The sequence below is a fragment of the Crassostrea angulata genome, chromosome 7, assembly GCF_025612915.1.
Source record: "Crassostrea angulata isolate pt1a10 chromosome 7, ASM2561291v2, whole genome shotgun sequence".
Classification (NCBI taxonomy): domain Eukaryota; kingdom Metazoa; phylum Mollusca; class Bivalvia; order Ostreida; family Ostreidae; genus Magallana; species Magallana angulata.
The window spans coordinates 16,464,492-16,482,590 of record NC_069117.1 but is presented as its reverse complement, the minus strand read 5'-3'; the positions used below and the strand labels follow the sequence as shown (position 1 = coordinate 16,482,590).

At 33.2% G+C, this 18,099-nt stretch overlaps 2 protein-coding genes across 6 annotated transcripts; both read right to left on the bottom strand.

Moving 5' to 3' along the window:
- Positions 1-394: 394 nt before the first annotated feature.
- On the bottom strand, positions 395-5,787 carry LOC128157374 (uncharacterized). 5 transcript variants are annotated; one of them, XM_052819888.1, is made up of 8 exons: positions 5,529-5,787; positions 5,296-5,409; positions 4,093-4,131; positions 3,892-3,918; positions 1,928-1,966; positions 1,666-1,713; positions 1,434-1,496; positions 395-1,310 (listed from the first exon to the last, which is right to left on the bottom strand). In XM_052819888.1, the coding sequence occupies exons 2-8, from the start codon at positions 5,393-5,395 to the stop codon at positions 1,156-1,158; spliced, it is 471 nt and encodes a 156-aa protein (XP_052675848.1). In that variant the 5' UTR covers positions 5,396-5,409; positions 5,529-5,787; the 3' UTR covers positions 395-1,155. The 5 variants fall into 5 exon arrangements, with proteins under 5 accessions (XP_052675848.1, XP_052675849.1, XP_052675851.1 ...); XM_052819889.1 differs by having other exon boundaries at positions 1,443-1,496; positions 5,529-5,782; XM_052819891.1 differs by lacking the exon at positions 1,928-1,966.
- A 2,094-nt stretch (positions 5,788-7,881) lies between these two features.
- Positions 7,882-16,849, bottom strand: LOC128157400 (arylsulfatase B-like). The gene is made up of 15 exons (XM_052819918.1): positions 16,718-16,849; positions 16,404-16,531; positions 16,195-16,306; positions 14,542-14,593; positions 13,503-13,609; positions 13,046-13,152; positions 12,659-12,747; positions 12,361-12,462; positions 11,936-12,029; positions 11,508-11,605; positions 11,115-11,254; positions 10,824-10,882; positions 10,224-10,365; positions 9,703-9,929; positions 7,882-8,173 (listed from the first exon to the last, which is right to left on the bottom strand). The coding sequence occupies exons 2-15, from the start codon at positions 16,522-16,524 to the stop codon at positions 7,968-7,970; spliced, it is 1,656 nt and encodes a 551-aa protein (XP_052675878.1). The 5' UTR covers positions 16,525-16,531; positions 16,718-16,849; the 3' UTR covers positions 7,882-7,967.
- Between the last annotated feature and the right edge of the window lie 1,250 nt (positions 16,850-18,099).

Here is an 18,099-nt window from a genome sequence, read left to right as displayed (position 1 = left end):
CATAACTTCAATTTCACTACTCATTTCCTTATTTTCATATCAATTTTTTACATACTCCCAAAAAAGTGGGGGGGGGGGGGGGCCAACTCCATGATAATTCAATTTTTTATATGTAAATTTTAAAAAATTTGTTGCTGCGAGAAAAAGTGGTGGGGGGGGGGGGGGCAGGCCCCCCTGCCCCCCCCCCCCCCCCCCCCCCCCCCCCCTGATGCTACGTGCCTGATAACAGTTGTTGTTTTGGTTGACCCTCAAATAAATTGGTTAGTCTTAGCTCCCGGTTTCGGGAAACAGATCCGATTTCGAATATAATAAAACATTCGTTTCCATAAGTCAGTGAAACTAAAGTAAAACTAATATTAATGAACAATGCAACCGCTGAAAAAAAAACAAGTCATGCGTTCAATATTTATTAAAAATTTAATTTATCAAATATACTTCACGAAAGACTTCTTTCATAAAAAAAAAAACACATTACACTTTTATTAATACATATACATTATATACAATCAGAAACTGAAATCATATTCTATTTAAGTGTCACATTTTTATTGTTTGGGAATCTACTTTTTGTTATCTTTTAAAGCAATATGAACTGCAATTTTTACGTTGAAATTTTTTTAAAGAAAATGTTATTTTCTACTAAAATGACAGAAATTATCATGGTTTTTAAATTTCTGTTAGCTCTGTTTTTGTGGGAAAAGCCATTCAGAAGCCTTAATTGGAGCAAAATTGAATTATTGTCATCCTGTACAAAAATTGATCTGCTATATATCTCTTATAAGTGAAATCTTTTTCCTAAGAAAAATAAATGATTTTTTCAAATCTTATTTATCATAAAATGTTTTAAGTTACATGTAGAAATATCATACTAGCAGGTTTTTGCAGCAAAATAAAATTCTAAAAAATACAACTCATATTGTAAACGAAAAAAATAAAATCACAAAAACATTTACATGTAAATAACATTACATTAATTTACAAGAGCACAATCATTTTCAATTTGACTACTCAAAATATCACAGTTTGAAGGAAAATAAATATCTAATTAAAAGTAGTATAAATCGAAGAATCAGTCACACAAAACCACCCATTCAGCTGCAAGATTCAGCGTCATAAGGTGTTGTTTTTCAAGCCATGCTATTGTTGCATTCTTGATTATCTCCAGAAGTAGAACATGATAGACAAAGACACGTAAACACAAAGGTTATAGCTTGATGGTGACAAATCCGCCGCACCATTTTGTTTATTTGTGGTACTGCTAGTATTGGCTGAAGGATTTGATGACGGGCTAGTCACAGGTGTTAGTGATGCTAAATAAAGATATAACAGACTTTCTTTTAATAGTTATAATAGTAACATCTCTCTGTACTGGTAAATACGTATTATTGTGTGCTTTTTATGATTCTTAGTAATTTTATAAGCGTAATTAATACCTGACTCACCGGAGGAACCAGAGTTTGAGTTATTCGGATCATTTGTGTTAGAGTTATCCGACCCTAATAAGAGATGATTGTGTACAGAATTATGTAATGAAGCATACTTGTATATTTGTATTAATACATGTATTACAGTATAAATGCATTGTACTAGTGAATTGTTATTATGTTTTAAAACGTTTGATTCAAATACAAGAATTGAATTTCGAATGATTGAAAATTTCTTTACCAGACGTTTGTGCAGAAGCTGTCGTTGAAGCCGTTGTCAAAGCTGAGGCTAAAAGTATGAAAGAAAACCATTTTAGATTTAATTGTAGCACTGTACTCATACAATACAGAACTATGTTATCATTACATCTTAATAATAGAAAATGATCAATGCTCTGGAGCAACGTACATGTATCAATATATATCAATTAATTAAAACGCAGTGATAAAAAGTTGAATTTGAATTATAGTACTCGTTCGAATTTCTACAACTTATTTTTTACCAGATACTGAGGGTGTCATTGCAGTCGTCGTAGTGGCGTCTAAATAGATGAGAGGAAAGCATATATGACTTAATTGTAGAAACGTAATCATATAAATAGAACTATGTGATGAAATTGACATTTTTATTGCAATAACAGAATGCGCTGGAGCAATTGATTTGAAGACAGTGATGAAAAGTTTGATTTGAATTAAATTTGATTTACAGATGTTAGGATTAATTTGAAGATCCGTACATTTATGACAAAGAATTATTTAATCAATTTCATAATTATGTACTTCGTATTGATATGACGTTATTTCTTTCCCCCTATAAAATTGCACTGATTGATTTAGTGATATTTACACATAACACAGAAGACCCAATCACCAAATCTGGTGCGTATGAATACAGTCTTCCTTTAGTATTTCTCGAAGAACATGACTGACTCTCCTCGCGACTTCAAGCCAGATCACGACCTGATATTATACTTACGCTCATAAACATTTCATTGATGTAAATAATTCTTAGCAGTTAAATGAATTAAATTTATCAACTTATTATAAAACCAAAAACGGAATAAAAAATATAATTGTGTTATTAAAATTTATAGCGTTGTGCACTATTTTTCTCAGCATAATTCTCTGTTCCAACGGCTCTTCCGTTAATTGCGCATTACTCGTAGAATAAGGGAAATATTTTGAAAAATAATTCATAAATGCGGAACGGAATAAAGATGAGAAAACGTAATTAAAAGCATTGAATCATTATTTTTTAAAAGACGTGGTCTTATAACTGCAGCGGTGTGTGCATAAAAATTATGAGACCACATCTTCCAAAAAATAATGATTCAATGCTTAAATATTTACAGTTTACTAGAGCAAAGTATCTATAAATTGAAAAAAAGTGTGATACAAAAATTATTCAAATTAAAGTATTATACATGTATATTTATTACTAAAATCGATTTGGTTGGACTTTTCCGATCGCGTCGCGTTCAATTCTATTAACTACGTCATACATAAACAATACCCGCACCTTAACCACAATTTTTTTTATTGGTGGATTCAGTTTACCGCTGATTGGTTGCTGGTTAACTCATATTAAATTATGCACGGACAGAACAACATATCAGAGAATGAAAAATTCACATGGGTACTCTTGACTGTCGAAATTGGGCTATTTTTGGACAGTGTACACTTGTGATAAAACATACAAAGAAACGGTACATACATATATAGCTGTAGCTCTATGTAGAAATTTTGGATTATTAAATATAAAGCTACAGTGCATACAATACATAAATGTGCAAAAAAACTTTACGGCAATTTACCGAGCATAAAAATAACGCTACATGTATTTTTGAAAAGATTTACATCATACCATATCACATTTTGTGCAAATAATCCATTTAAATAATTCTTCATTTAGTTTAATGCTGTTAATAATTGTAGCTTTACTCGCCCCAAACTTTCTCCTATTAAACAAAATTTAACCGTTCTTGGAAAGCGGATCAAGAGCTGTATTTCTTATGTATGTAAACAAACCTGGCAAGTTAGTAGGTAATACATGTGCATTATACATTTACGGTATTTACATGAAATGAACGCTTCGAACATGCAACTTTTAAATATTATATTTTCTATAACGCCGTACTCTGGACCGTAGCTTGAGGCTATGGTTTAACGCCCGTTTACAGAAAGAGAGAGAGAGAGAGAGAGAGAGAGAGAGAGAGAGAGTTTTGCACAGAATTTAAACATGACTCCATATTGGGGGAAAATGAACTGTTCTGAGAAATCCTTCAGCTCTGGCATTGCATAAGCGTCTAAGAAAAGGAGTTGACCAATCACAAAGTTTTCACAACGGCGGTGTGTATAATTTATGCATGACGTAGCTGACAGAAATGATCGTGACGCTATATAGGAAAAATCCAACCAAAGCGGTATTAATAATACTCATTAATTTTGAATAGACACTATTCCTTACCAGCTACATTTGCTGCCTGAGAAGAACCTTGGTATTAAAAATGAGAGTAAAAGTATTTAGACTAATTTATAGCATTTTACTAAAATAGAACAGTAATGAAATATACATTTAGATTTTAATTGTTGCTTTCTGTTGATAGATTTGAACGATGCGATAAAAGGTTTGATTTTTAAAAGATAAAAAAGAATCACAATTCCTTACCTGGTACAGTTGTCGTAGTCGTTGCAGTAGTAGCTGAGGCTAAATGATTGAAAGAAAACATTTTTGACTAATTTGAAGCACTGTATTAAAAACCATATAAAGAGAAGGGCATTTTTAGGGATTAGTTTTTTTGAAAAAGCAAATAAAAATGCATGTAATAGTTTACATCTAGAATTTTGCTTTTTTTTTCAACTGCAAGACATGACCGATCAATAGGCAAAATAAGTTGACTTTCTCCACTCTACATTGTCATGTAACGAAATAAACTTATAAAAAAAGACTTGAAATGAATTGTGAAATTTTCCTAAATGATAAACATTCCTACTAGAACTATAAATGTCTCCAAAATTAAGCTGAAACAAGACTATAGTTACACTGTATGTAATTGGAATTTCTGGGCAACCCCAGTTGTCGGCTAAAAATACTTAATTTCTTCTTGTTTGCATCAATTTTTAACAAAGATCAAATGGTAATCGACTTAATCGAAGAAGGCGCACCCGAACTATTGAACTCAGGTGAGCAAATAAGGAAACAGGCCTGGAATCCTATAATCTAAGCTAACGATCATACAGACTCCATTCTGTATATACACGCTTCCAAAAGAGTCAATATCGCTAAATGTCATTAAATTGAGAATTAAAAAAATCCTCATGCACCTTCATCTTTATTTTTTTTTTTTTTTGGTTATCATATTGAAAAGAATCTAACGATTGCTTTTTTCATGTGTCAATATGGCAGTTATTAATGCAGTAATGTGCTGCTTTTCGTCATAATCTTTAGATTTATTAATACTGTAACAAGATGCTAATTTTTGTAAACAATGCTCAATTCAACAACTTTGGTTAACGTGTACGCATAATTCAGATAAAGTTGCTCTTTTACGTTTTGAGTTTAACTGTTGTAATCTACAAATTTTTACTTAAGCGTTACGCGTAATTTTATTACTAATCAATAAAAAAAAAATTTAAATGTCCTTTTAGTAATTTAAAAAAAAATCACTTTTATATTCATACAATGTATTTATTTTTGAATTTGAATTTTACAAGGTTTTTATTATAATTAGCATTAAAAGACAACTGAGAAAAAGAATGTTTACAGCTACAATCGTATTATTGCAAAAGAATTGTAATTTATATTAATGATAACAAAAGTAAGTTTAACATATAAAGTTACACCTACTGTAATACATAATCACATTCTTACTTGTACTTGCATCCACTTTAGAACCAGTCATTAGTATTAAAGTAAAAACGGACATCACCAAAGCTGTAGCTATCAGATCCGACGCCCCTTGGACACGCATCTTGTCGGTTTGTTCTGTGTAGAAAAAATTAATTTTTTTGATGATACATTTAAATAGAAAAACGTTAAAATCATGCATCATAAATCTTTGATTTATTGAAGAGAAAGTTACTTAGAACAGAAAACTTACAAACCTTATAAATTATAATTCAATGTCAATAGCCGGTGTTTGGTTGCAATGCACACGCTCTTGCTTCTGCTCAAACCTCTGGTTCGATGATTCGATACGTGGTGTCGTCATCAAGGAGATTAAGATAAAACCAGTTGTAACCATGTCAACATCAATGAAGAAATTATATTGGACCAAGGCTATGTTGATTTTGGTAACGTTTGTTTTTATAAATTATGGGCTAATCACTAGATTTGGTTACGTTGCTGCATTATTGGAAAACTGGGTTGTCAAAGATATCTTTAGATAAAGGGGCGATGCGTCTACAATTGTCATAGCGGATACTAAGGTTACGATTTTCAGAAAATGGTGTTCCTATCACGTCTTAATGATAGTTGTACAAGCCCACACCTCTTAAAATATAGTTTATCTTTAAAACACTTCATCCCGGTTTTAAATGTAAAAAGGCGGAATTTGATATCGTTGCTAGGGTATTTAGGATTTCACAACTTTGGCTGTGAGAAATAAGCTGCAGTTGAATGCAGAATAATAAATAATTTTTGTTTGATTTACAGTCAAATAATGTATGAGCTTCGTTTATTATGCGTTTTAATTAAATAAAAAATTGCGTTGCCATTGCGCTTTTTCTGAACTGATGCATTTATTAGCATGAGAGAACTAGGATGACGCCGACAAACCTGTAGTCCTTGGTAACATTTGGAATGATAATGATTTAATTGTCACTGGGGGTGATTTCTTACAAACCATCGTTCCCTACAATTCCTCACTCTATAGCTAGGTGATTTTTGGATTTAGACGGGACAACACGCACAACATTATTCTGATTTCAACGTTTTAAGCAACCTAAAATTGGGTGTCTATTGCGAGAGAGCAGAAACAGCTTGTGTTTCATCTCTTTATTCTACATGTATATAATATTTGTCGTGATTCTGATTTCAGTGACAAAAATCAAAATTCAAAAGCAAATTTGATTACTAACAATTCTATATCAAAAGAATTTTTATGTAGTTTTAAAACGCAACAATATCCCCCAAAAACACTTGGCTCCAATGAGTAACAGTTCAATAGATGATTGATACATGTATATTCCTATTCAGACAAACTCTGAACTCACAGTGAAGGGACACTCGAGGTCCGCATGAAGGAAAGGGCGAGATGTTAATGTTTGTTTTGATATCTTTTAATCTTTATCGCGTAAGAAAGCATTGTTTTCATTTTTTGACTTTTAAAGTGGATCGCTGCATCGTAACGTAAGGTCCATATAAGGTCGTAGAACATTTTAATTAAGCTAACCAGAACTTTTTTATGAATTGAAATTAGGATAAGAATCAACTTAACGCTTTAATTGTTTTTGTTTACGCAAACCTTATCAGTTTAAGAAAATCGTTTTTAATTAAACTTTTGCTACTGAACACGAAGAGCTGTGAATTTTCTCTGTGTTCCCATTAATGGTCCATGATCACAATTTAAACGTATATTGATATCATGTTAATATCATGTTTTTGATTATGTTTTTACCTTATGACGAAAATTCTTGGAAAAAGAAATACTAAAACACTGATATATGGTTTATATTGCTAAAGACTTGCTTAGCATAAATCACGTACATAGTTTGAAAACGTGATGGGTTGAAATCTTACCCAGCGTAATCTTAAAAATATTAGAATGTTAATGCTTTATTATAGGGGTGTCTATTCTGATGTTCTTTAAAAATCTAGATCTTTTTAAAGGCTTATACAGTAGTTGCGTAGTGAATGGTGTTAAAATGTAATAACCATGCTTTGATAATCGTCTCTGAGGATTATGAGATAAAAAACATCAACTATGTCTTCATTTGTCTTTTTATAAAACAAACAATAATCTTCATTAATTACAGCTTGGGGATCGTTTTGACAAGAAAATCAATACGCTAGATGACACCCACGAACTATAACCCACGAGAGTCCCTGCGATTAAAACAGGGTGCAAATATCCGCCATTCCCACATCAAGCTGAAAACTTCACTTCCTCTTTTCCCACACTTTTTTGACATAGGTGTAACCCACGGGTACTTGGTGAAAGGATATCAGTTACAAAAATTCGTTTTTATGGAGATTGTGGAATTTTAGTCAATCAAAATCTGTCAAAGCTTTGATTTATCATACATTTAATCGAATAGTTTTTTTCTGCATCATATTAAACGGGTATCAATATTTTAATATTGTAAACTCTTTACAACATGCGCCATTATTTTAAACAATTGGCCTCTCTGTTGCATTTATAAATTTTTTATAAACTCATATTCTTTCTGACGTTAACAGGATACCGGTAAAATACTTTGAATTTGCTTCACCGTGATTAACAACACCAACAGCATGCTGCCTTACATTCAGATTTACTTGATATTTATTAACAATACAAAGTGCATTTCGTTGATTATAATTATCTTCAATCAAATCTTGATCTATGGGCTACAGCCGCACCACCCCTCCCCGGGCCCCGCCGACCAGAAGCCGTCCAGCAGGTTGTTGGGGTTGCTACAGTCGTACGGATTCATTGGAGGGACAGCTACTAACTTCTCTGCCTCTATCTCGGCTTCCAAGTCTGCCTGGATGGCCTGGATTTCCGATGCGGAGTCTCCATACAAGTTATAGGTCTCGGAAGCATCAACTAAAAGACAGGATCATTAAAAATAAACGTTAATTTTGAAGTTTTGAGCAAGACTATATGATGAAACAACTATATTATATGATGTATATGATCAAAAAGTGCTTTTACATGTATCAATGAAAATTTCAGACCGATTGCATTTTTTTTTGGTATTATAGTATTTCAGTAAGAATGACTTATTTATGGAACATGCATATCAGTATGATTGTGATAAAATTGTAACATGCATTTTTTCTTTTGATTTAAAGAATAATAGTAATATTCGGGAAATTAAAAGGCATTTTCAGGAAATTATGAAATATCCTTTTGAAATACAATTACTTAAAATTCCTACATACCCTTTTCTCATGATGATATACTTCTATTTTTAAGAAAAAACAACTCTTAGCTTGATATGATAGTTGATAACATTTTATTTATAAGATGTCGAGAAATAAGGATATTTAAGGATTTGGTGTAGGTCATGCCAAGAGCCGGCGATTCACTTAGGCAAAAAAATTATAGTATTTTATGCTAGTAATGTCATAGAATAGTGGATAATTAACAGCAAGATTTTTTATTCTTATTATTTGTATTCTTTTGAAATCCTGATGGAGGTCTCCTTGATCTATTTTGCATTCAGGTGAAGCAGAAAAATACGATTTCAAAAGGGATTTGCAAATTTGCAGTGTAAATTTTTTTTAAGACGGTACTTATCTTTAGACCTCGTGAAGCGATTGCATGATAATTAATGGCCTGTTTAAAGACCTCTGGCTTGTGAAAATCGGTTGCATTTCTGGATTTATGCTGCTGTCAAAACACTTCAACATTCTTGATTTCAAAGTTTAATTCAGACGTAATACTTCGAAACGTAGGTATGCTGTGTTTTTTTCTAAATTTCTCCACTTCTATATCCGTTTTGGCTCATGTTGACTAGGTTGGGGTGAGGGAGGGGGTATGTACCCCCTTCGATGTAGATGTTTTTCCCCTGTTTTGCGTTTCATTTCCAAGTAGTTGCCTTATATGGGTTGGAGTTGTCTGGATGTAAGATTACTTTTGGCCAATCATGTATCAAGTTCTTCATTTTTAACGAATATTGACAAGGCTGAACTTTTTAGTTAAAAATTTTATCACAAAAGTAAGATATAAACTGTATAAAAATACCATTAATGTCTTACGTTATTTGGCTCATATAATAAAAACTACCGAAACAGCTGAGTGGTAACCGTCGAAACCCACCTTGGGTAAACTCGATTTTATAAATATTTGGGTTTATCTCACTTTTGTGATGGAAACCAGTCCTATTGTATGAATGATAATTTCAATTTACATTTGCCTAAAAAACGGGATCAGGTTTTCATAACATAATCATTGTAAAAAAAAAAGAGTTTCGGTCTCTCATTGGCGAGTTGAATAACTAAAGAAATTCTATTTTAAATCCCTTCTACGAAGCTCGTCTTTTTAAAAAAAATTACTCATCATCTTTCATAAAAATTATATTCCTTTCAACTGGGAAATTAAAGATGGTCTGTATTTCGATATCTACGTACCAGAAATAGCGAAGAGATACTTGTCATTGATGGCCCTCTGGGTATGTTCCCTAGTTAAGGCCTTCTGGGTCCTTTTTCTGTTTATGGTCCTCTGGGTCCTCTCTTCGGCCCGCCCGAGTCTCTGTATGTTGGATCTCTTCCTGCTAGACTTGGATGCAGTGTACACTATTCCTCGTCTGCCAATGTCTCCCTGAACGTATTTCCAAACTTCTGGTCCATATTGTTTTCTGCAAAGTCGATATAATACACAATTTTGGCATTGCTTTACTTGACTATTGAATGACTTTTTGAGGAAAAACTTCAGTCTCTTTAAAGTACATGTCATGTATTCGTTCAATACATGTGCAGTGTATCATGTCCTTTCTCATGCATGTGATTTTGTATATACATCAGATGGAAGTTACTGTCAAATATTGGTCTGCAAGTGTCCACTTCGATTATAGCTAATAATTTATTGAGGATCACGATAATAAATGGAAATCGTTATAAGATTGATTAAAGGAATGATAAACTTTTCTTACACGATTCCATATATGGTTGAGGGGCGTTCTAGATCATATATATTCAGAATTAATTTAGATCTGGCAGACTCTCCGTTGTTCAGCAACATTTGAGTTTGGTCCACACCGTCAATACTCGTCAAATCAATGTCCGTTGTCAAATCTGGAAAGAAAAACAACACAAGGTGTTAATCATGGTAATCATTGCTGTGTTTTTTTATTTTTACCAGTGTGCAGGTGAATGAATGAGGGGGAACTATGGCGATGCAATGCAATGCTAAATTGCATTTTAAATTTTGAAACAATTGAACTTCAAACTAATAAACAAATATCGTTTAAAGTACCGTTCAATCAAGTTTTGATAAATTTAAAAAAAAAACATGAAAATAAATTTGTCCAAGTAAATAGGCTTTCAAAACATCTTGCAGTGATTAACTACAGTTGTACTATAAGTAGCAAATAGAACCAATAATACAACCCTGTATAATGTTAAAAGTATCGTTATTTAATTTCTAAAAAATTCTGAGCATACTTCTAAAATCTCAACGGAGACAGATTGACACCGCTCTAACAAAGTGTGTACAAATGTAAAGCTAAACAAGGCTTCAAACTGCACAATACCTGCGCTTCCTCCAGCTAGACTGATAAACGTAGGCAACCAGTCACTAGCATGCAGCAGTCTGAATGATTAAATAAAAAGATAAGGCTAAATAAATATTTGCAATTTTACATCAATTTTCATAATTTTTTAAAAAGTTTTTTTCTGCGAAATGACACTTTTACCGTTACAGCGTTTTAAACATGGATGCTTAATTTACCCTTGTATTGTGTATCGTATTTATTGTGAAACACCCTGTACTTAGATCTGTTTTAAATGACAGTGTCTAATCTTTTTAATTATATTGAAATTACCCTTGGTGTCTGTAGCCTGATTGTGTCAGCAGATTCTTGCTGTAGACAAATCCGGGCACTCGGACCCCTCCTTCGTAGAAGGTTCCCTTAGCGCCCCTGTAGGGATTGTTAAATCCTCCTTGACTCGGCTGGCCACCATTCTAAACCCAAGAAAAATCAGTTCTCGAATTATTTTGAAATTTAAAATAATTAGTATGTTATGTGTAGGTCTTCATTGGCAGTATGGGTTATAGTTTTCGCTATACAAATGAATTTAACGCCGGTTTACAATTTTAACACCGTTCTGTAAATACTTTTTATATTATCACTGGTTTTTATTTTATATTGTTTCTGTACCCCCCCCCCCCCACCACCACCACCAATTTCAACCATGCGTATGGCTTATATGTATACATCAGAAGTAAACACGATGATGGCATTGTCCAAGAGTCCCTGTGTTTCCATCTCTGTGTAAACTTCGCCAACGGCCTGGTCTACTGCAGTAACCATAGCTGCAATTGAAAGACGTTTACTTTCATAAACTCGCCATGAATTCTTTTGTGCTCGTTTCCACATATATTTACCTACAGTTTCAATCATGGTTAGTGATATAGAACTCGTTTCCATATATTAACCTTACTGACGGGTCGATATGGTTAGTGATTATTTTTGTTTTCTGCATGTTGTAAAAAGCTCAATAATCAAATTATTTTTATTCTTAATTCCTGCAATACAGTGGAAAAGAACAAAGACGCAATAGGATCAAGCATAAAAAAGAAAACAGTTATGCTGAATAGCTTAATATAGGTACAATGTATCCATGGCTGTCATATTGCACTGACCGTAGAATGTGGCTCGGCTCGTGGTTTTAGTAGATCCGTCCAAGTCGGTGTAGGTCCAGTCCCCAGGATACTTGTCCTTCAGTTCTTGGGGTGCCTTCAGAGTTACAGTAAAATGGGGACTCTACTTATGCTTATTAAGTAGCTAAATAGATGCACTGAACTATTATTGCTTCACTTTAAAATGTCTAACTCTGTGCTAGACGTTTGATAATTATAGTTTGTACAAAAGTCATTATAAATCGACCGAAAAAATGTAATTTTTTTAAAAAGATATATATGAAAAATGTTTTTTTTATGCTGAACTATAAATTTTTTTTGGCAAGAATGAAACTTGTTATAAGATACAGATTATATTACATAATAATGAATTTATATACTGCCGAGAATAATAACTACACATGTACATGCAGTGTCAGTACTCCTACCTGTAGAGGTGAGTGGGGCGCTTGGAAAGCTAAGTATAGAAACAATGGCACCGATTTGTCGTGGTTCCCTACTATCTCGATGGCCCGCTTCTTGTACTCGAACTGGAATCAAATCGTAGGAATTGTTATAACACCGAGTACCACTACCCTTTACTTTTTTTGATCACTGCAAAATTTGGATATCAGTAAGATATATTTTGTTTTTCTTTTAAAACTTACTCTACAATTTAACACACCTATACATGCATACATGTATATTATAAACCATTTGGATGTTTATACAGTCAAAAACACTCACTGTTGAGTAGCCATCCACATCTTCCCTGGGATAGTTAGGGTTCTGAGGAGTTACTGCCGTAAGATTGTCCCTGAAGTCCTTATATCTCGCTAGTAGAAAATACAATCACAATAAAATGTCGGAAAATTACTCTCAGATGTTATCGCTACTGAATAAAATTCATATATACCTATAACTAAATGTACCAAAATTTATATCTTATCAGTTGGTACATTAAACAAAATCTAAAGATGGATGATTCAAGCTAGAGAGCAAAATGAGAAATCTTTCACTGGGGATAGGAGATAAAAACAAGAACGCAAAGAAAAAAGGCAATATTTGCACAAACGAAATCAAATCTAAATTTGGTTAAAAAAAAATATAGAGGGCGTTATAATTAAAACGAACCAGAAGTGTATGTGTAGTAATTTTCTTGACCGCCATAGAATCCGTAAAAGGAGTCGAACCCTCGGTTCGTCGGAGTCACGGCGTCCTTACAGTATCCCAAATGCCATCTGAAGCACGACAAGAAACACAATGAAGTCGAATTTTTATTGTTTTTGTGTATATTTGCTTTTAAACATTTAATATAATCTACAAATGTAACAATAAGGCTTTAGAATTTGATCTTTGTTTGCATGATTGTATGTCTTTTAATGGATAGGGTAGGGCTTGCCATGGTTAGAAAGCGGCCCAAACCCGAACATGCTAGGCGTCCCACCGGCCAATCTAGCGCTCAACGGACAGTTCACTGCGTCAAATTATTCGTACAAGCAGCATTTTAGATAAAGATTCGTGGAAACGAAGGAAAACGAACAATGCCGTCGATAAGAAATGGGTGAGAACGTAGACTTGTTTTACTTACTTGCCAATCATGTGAGCTGCGTAGCCATAATTCGTGGTCAGTTTCTCTGCTACCGTTTTGTAGTTGCTTTCAATATATGCGGGCTGTTTGTGCTCCACAGGACCGCGCTAAATGTCAAGGTCACAGTTTGCAAACAAAGGTCAATGACATGGTGTGATTTTAAGGTTAAAAGACAAAGCATTACCAAAAGGGTCAGTGACATTGTAATGAAGCTAAGATCATGCTTACTGTATAAAAATATTCCAGGAAATGGTAATAATAATAAAGGTCATAGAAAAAAGTATAAAAAAAAGGGGGGGCAAGAAAACAGTACTTGTCTGTGATTTTTTAATAAATAAAAAGACAAAGATATACATTACTGCAGTTGCAGTTATTACTCTGTATAATAGGTCAAAGAAATTATAGAATAATCAAGTGTCAATGAAACACGCGTAAGAATGGACAAAACCAGTCACCGGTAGTATAACAAATAATCATGGACATACTGTAAAAACAAAACGGTATGGGCACAGCATACGTACTATGACAAAAAAACATGCGGTGTTTTTAAAACATATTTTTATTACACATAAAACAAATTACAAATATCAAAATAAAAACATTTAAATTTCCTCTTAAAATCTAGTTTATTGTAATATGTGTTAACTTTAAAGTTTATATGAATGACATTTAGACTTTTATTTGCTATTAAATTGCACGAGACGATCAATTACAGTAATAACTTAGCATTTATTCAAAAGCTTTTATTTTATAATAGCAAAAATAATTTTATAGGTGGCATGGATCTGTGTTTATTCGGGCACGGTAAATAAATTTTATCCTGTTAAAGGGGTTTAGTTTAAATAACAAATTCTAGCCACTAACTAGTATGTAATGGTTGGGTTTTTTTCAGTGAGGCCGATTTATCAAATTACTATAGTGTATGAGCTTTCTTATTGTAGTTTACGTTTACAAAAGTACTATAAAACCCCTTTTGTATACTTAGAAATGGTTACGGCATCATGATTGCAAGATCACCTACTTAAATATTTCTACTCACCTGAAATCCAATTTTATGTGCGTATCTTCCTGTCATGAATGCAGCTCTGGACCTTGTTAAGAGAAACCATATGAATTCATAGAATGTATATACAATTATGTACATGTATTTTAAAAATCAACATACGCTCATCTCTTTTGGGGTAACTATTCTATGTCACATCTTATCTAAAAAATTTGCATCATATATTAATTTTATTTGTATATTTATATTTTACAATGCCAAATAAACCATACTGAATAAAATTGTTAAAAGAAAATTATACATTTACAGAGTTTAGTAAGAGACTATATTTTGTGTGTGGCATAAGTTTTCAAGAAGAAAATGAACAATGTTCATAACTCAAAATTTTTTAAGCATACTGTTATTTTAGACTCCGACTTTTCCGCGCAGACCAAACTTCCAGATAGTTTGTGTATTATAATATATTCATGTTGTTCTGAAAAACATTTTTGAAAAATATGATGATATTTCTATCGATATATTTTGGCATATTTAGCTTATATATCATAGACGTCAAGAAAAATTAACTCCAATTTTTGCCTAAAATTAGCTTATTTCATGTCATAACTCATTTGAGATGTGATCCCTACTTTTTTAACTTTTATATGAGACATTAAATGTATTTTTATTCGTATGCAAAGTTTTGGATAGGTGACATTACTATTATTTTTTTTATTTGCCTAATAATTTGATTACTCCAAATTTTTGTAATATTTTTTACATTTGCTGTTGTATTCACTATACGTACTGGCATTTGAAGTCATCAGTAAAGCAAGGGTTTTTTAAACTTTGACTTGGATATTACTTTTATAGTCACTACATGTGTTCAATTTCATACTGTATTGTAATCATAACGTAACATCATAATGATACTTCAAACTATAAATATTTGTTTGATTTCTTCAAATAATCAATTTCCATGCTTGATTTAATCAATAATTTCAGGGAAAATATCATTTCTGTTTGGGGCCCCATATTTCCAAAAATGGCATGTGACATATAGGTCACAAATGAAATAAATGAATATCTTAGGTCCCCATCTTTATTTGGATGATTGACATAACTAGTACAATGAAGCGCACTGAAGTGGCAAAATTTCTCGTTCGAATGGAATGTTCTAAACTTTGTATCGAACGTCAATTGTTACATAAGACACACCCATTTCTTTTGAAACGAGGAAAACAGTATTCGTCACAATGCTTTCGGAACCGCCACTCTTCTAAACAGCACAAGCAGGAATTTCATGTCACACACGTGCATTATACACAAAAACACACATAAACACACATTTTTTTCTTTCTAACTATATGTTCAGAAACAGTGATATTGTTCAAAATAAAGAGTCAAGAATATCTTTCATAACAAATTTATTTGTGTTTACATTGTGACGAATACTTATTTTCCTCGTTTCAAATTAAAAGAAATGGGCGTGACTTATGTAGCAATTGACATTCGATACAAATTTAAGAACATTCCATTCAAACGAAAAATTTTACCACTTAAATGCGCTTTATTGTATTTCAGGTGCCAACCTCCTTAACATGAAAGACTAGAAGAAAATCAGGGCAATGATTTGAAAAGGAGCCCAACATTTAATTTTGTTTTTTTAGTGTTCGTTGATGATAATGATGATGATGATTGTTTACATACGGGCTACAGACTGGATACACGTAGTTTGACTCCAATATAACGCCATTTTTCGCCAGATAATCCAAATTCGGGGTGTCTACCTCGGGATTGTTGTAGCCAATGTCATTATTACCTTTGAAAGAAGGACAAATTATACACCAATACAATAATTGCATATGACTAGGTAAAAGTTACGGTTGTATATTTTGATAGTGTAATTATTCACTTACCCATGTCGTCAACAGCGATGAAAATGATGTTTGGTTTTTGAATTGCTGCTCCTAGACCTAATTGTATTGTTATCTGGCACACCGCAAAGAGCCATAGAATGAGCCACTTTGGCAAATCCATTTTAATTCTGTAAAACACTTTAACATTTTTGGTATTTGTCTTTCAAGTATTGCAAAACTTGGACACTTTTTGAAAATCGTTGCAACGATCGAACTGGCGAATAATGATAAGAAGTCTGATCCTGATACCATATTATGAGAACAAACATCTAATTCAAAATTTAAAAAAAGTGATAATTGGTAAATGTACATACCCTTGCTGTTTTAATTTCTAAGTGATGCTTCGGGGTTCCGGGTTCTTATATCGGGAACTGTTCATGTGTAACTTTACGTAGGACATTAAAGTCCCCGACGAACCATGTCCAAATGTATATTCATGAATACATGTATCGTTCCGGCATCGCGCACATACTCTATTCAAACGTTGGTCCAGCGTGGGCTGTAGTGCTCGAGGCGTCTGACGGTCTAACGTGTTCATATTTGTTTAGATCTATTCCAACATGTATCTTAATGGGTATTCATATTTAGGGTTTGCCTCAGCAAATTGATATATTTTCCCAAAGAAACAGTCATGCGCGTCTTGATAATGAGGTTTAATATATTTTTAAATTAGAGAAAGGACGGTACATGTAGTGTAAACAGCTATTAATGGTAGAAATGTCCTGTTCTTTGAATTTCCCTCTAAAAAAGTTTACAACAACAAAATATTTCTTCAAGTACTCCTATTATCTCCCCAATTTTTCAACGAATTGTTACAATGAACGCTGCCATACTTGTAAACACTTGTTCGATTACTGTTATATTTTTTTGTCTAGTTCTAACTGCAGATGTTGATGCTCCTCTCCTCCTATAATGACCATTACTTTGCTCAGCTGTGAGCAATGTCCCAGCGTGTATCCAAATTCGAGCTTTATTCAAAATAAATTGGAGGATCTGAGGCTTTTGGACATGTGGCTGATTTTGGCCTAAAGCCATGCCACAGAGTCTGCTGTTTTCAAGATTCTCAGGCAAATAATTTGGGCTTCTGTAATTGTGCATTTTTCATTGTTCCTCTTTGTTGCATCTGTTTAGTAGTTCATATGACCAGGAAATCTTCTACGCAGGCGTGTCGTGTCGAATGATCGTAATGTTAGTCTTTGGAATTCTCCAATATTCTGATCCATACAGGAGTGTGGACACAACACAGCTTTGGTAAAGTTTCTGCTTAGTGTTGGTGCTGTGCTGGATAGACCTCCAGATATTGTTCATGTCCCTAAATACTTTTCTGGCCTTGCCCAGTCTGCTGTATATGTCCTTCTTTGTACCACCCTCTGGTGTTATAAACGAAACTCCCATCGTTTACTGGGGTCCTAATCTGATTTTTGGTCAAAATGCCTACCTAATGTAGTTCTTCATCTCGAATCTTAACAAGAACAGGCGCTTCCATATTCAGTCTCATTGTCTCTGTTTTCTTTTCTTTGTACTTATATAATGGGCAACATGTTGTCCGTATGCTTGAGGTGGCAGGGGACAGTTTTTTTTTTTATACAATTCATTGTAGCCAAGGGATGCATGTCTTTGGAACTCTGTAACTAGAATTTCCTCAGTTCCCATTCAGCACAAATACCTTTAATTCACTCTTTTTAAGGCCAATCAC

Bases quoted from the DNA above. Each gene is read 5' to 3' on its own strand.
- LOC128157400 (XM_052819918.1), bottom strand. From the start codon at position 16,524: ATGGATTTGCCAAAGTGGCTCATTCTATGGCTCTTTGCGGTGTGCCAG. The intron at 12,030-12,360 runs GTAGGAGTACTG...GTAACTCTGAAG, and splicing joins CGCCCCACTCACCTCTACAG to GCACCCCAAGAACTGAAGGA. The intron at 8,174-9,702 runs GTACGTAGATAT...CCTGTCTTTTAG, and splicing joins GTATCTCTTCGCTATTTCTG to TTGATGCTTCCGAGACCTAT.
- LOC128157374 (XM_052819888.1), bottom strand. From the start codon at position 5,395: ATGCGTGTCCAAGGGGCGTCGGATCTGATAGCTACAGCTTTGGTGATG. The intron at 3,919-4,092 runs GTAAGGAATTGT...TTTAATACCAAG, and splicing joins GACTACGACAACTGTACCAG to GTTCTTCTCAGGCAGCAAAT. The intron at 1,311-1,433 runs GTATTAATTACG...ATCTTTATTTAG, and splicing joins TGGTTCCTCCGGTGAGTCAG to CATCACTAACACCTGTGACT.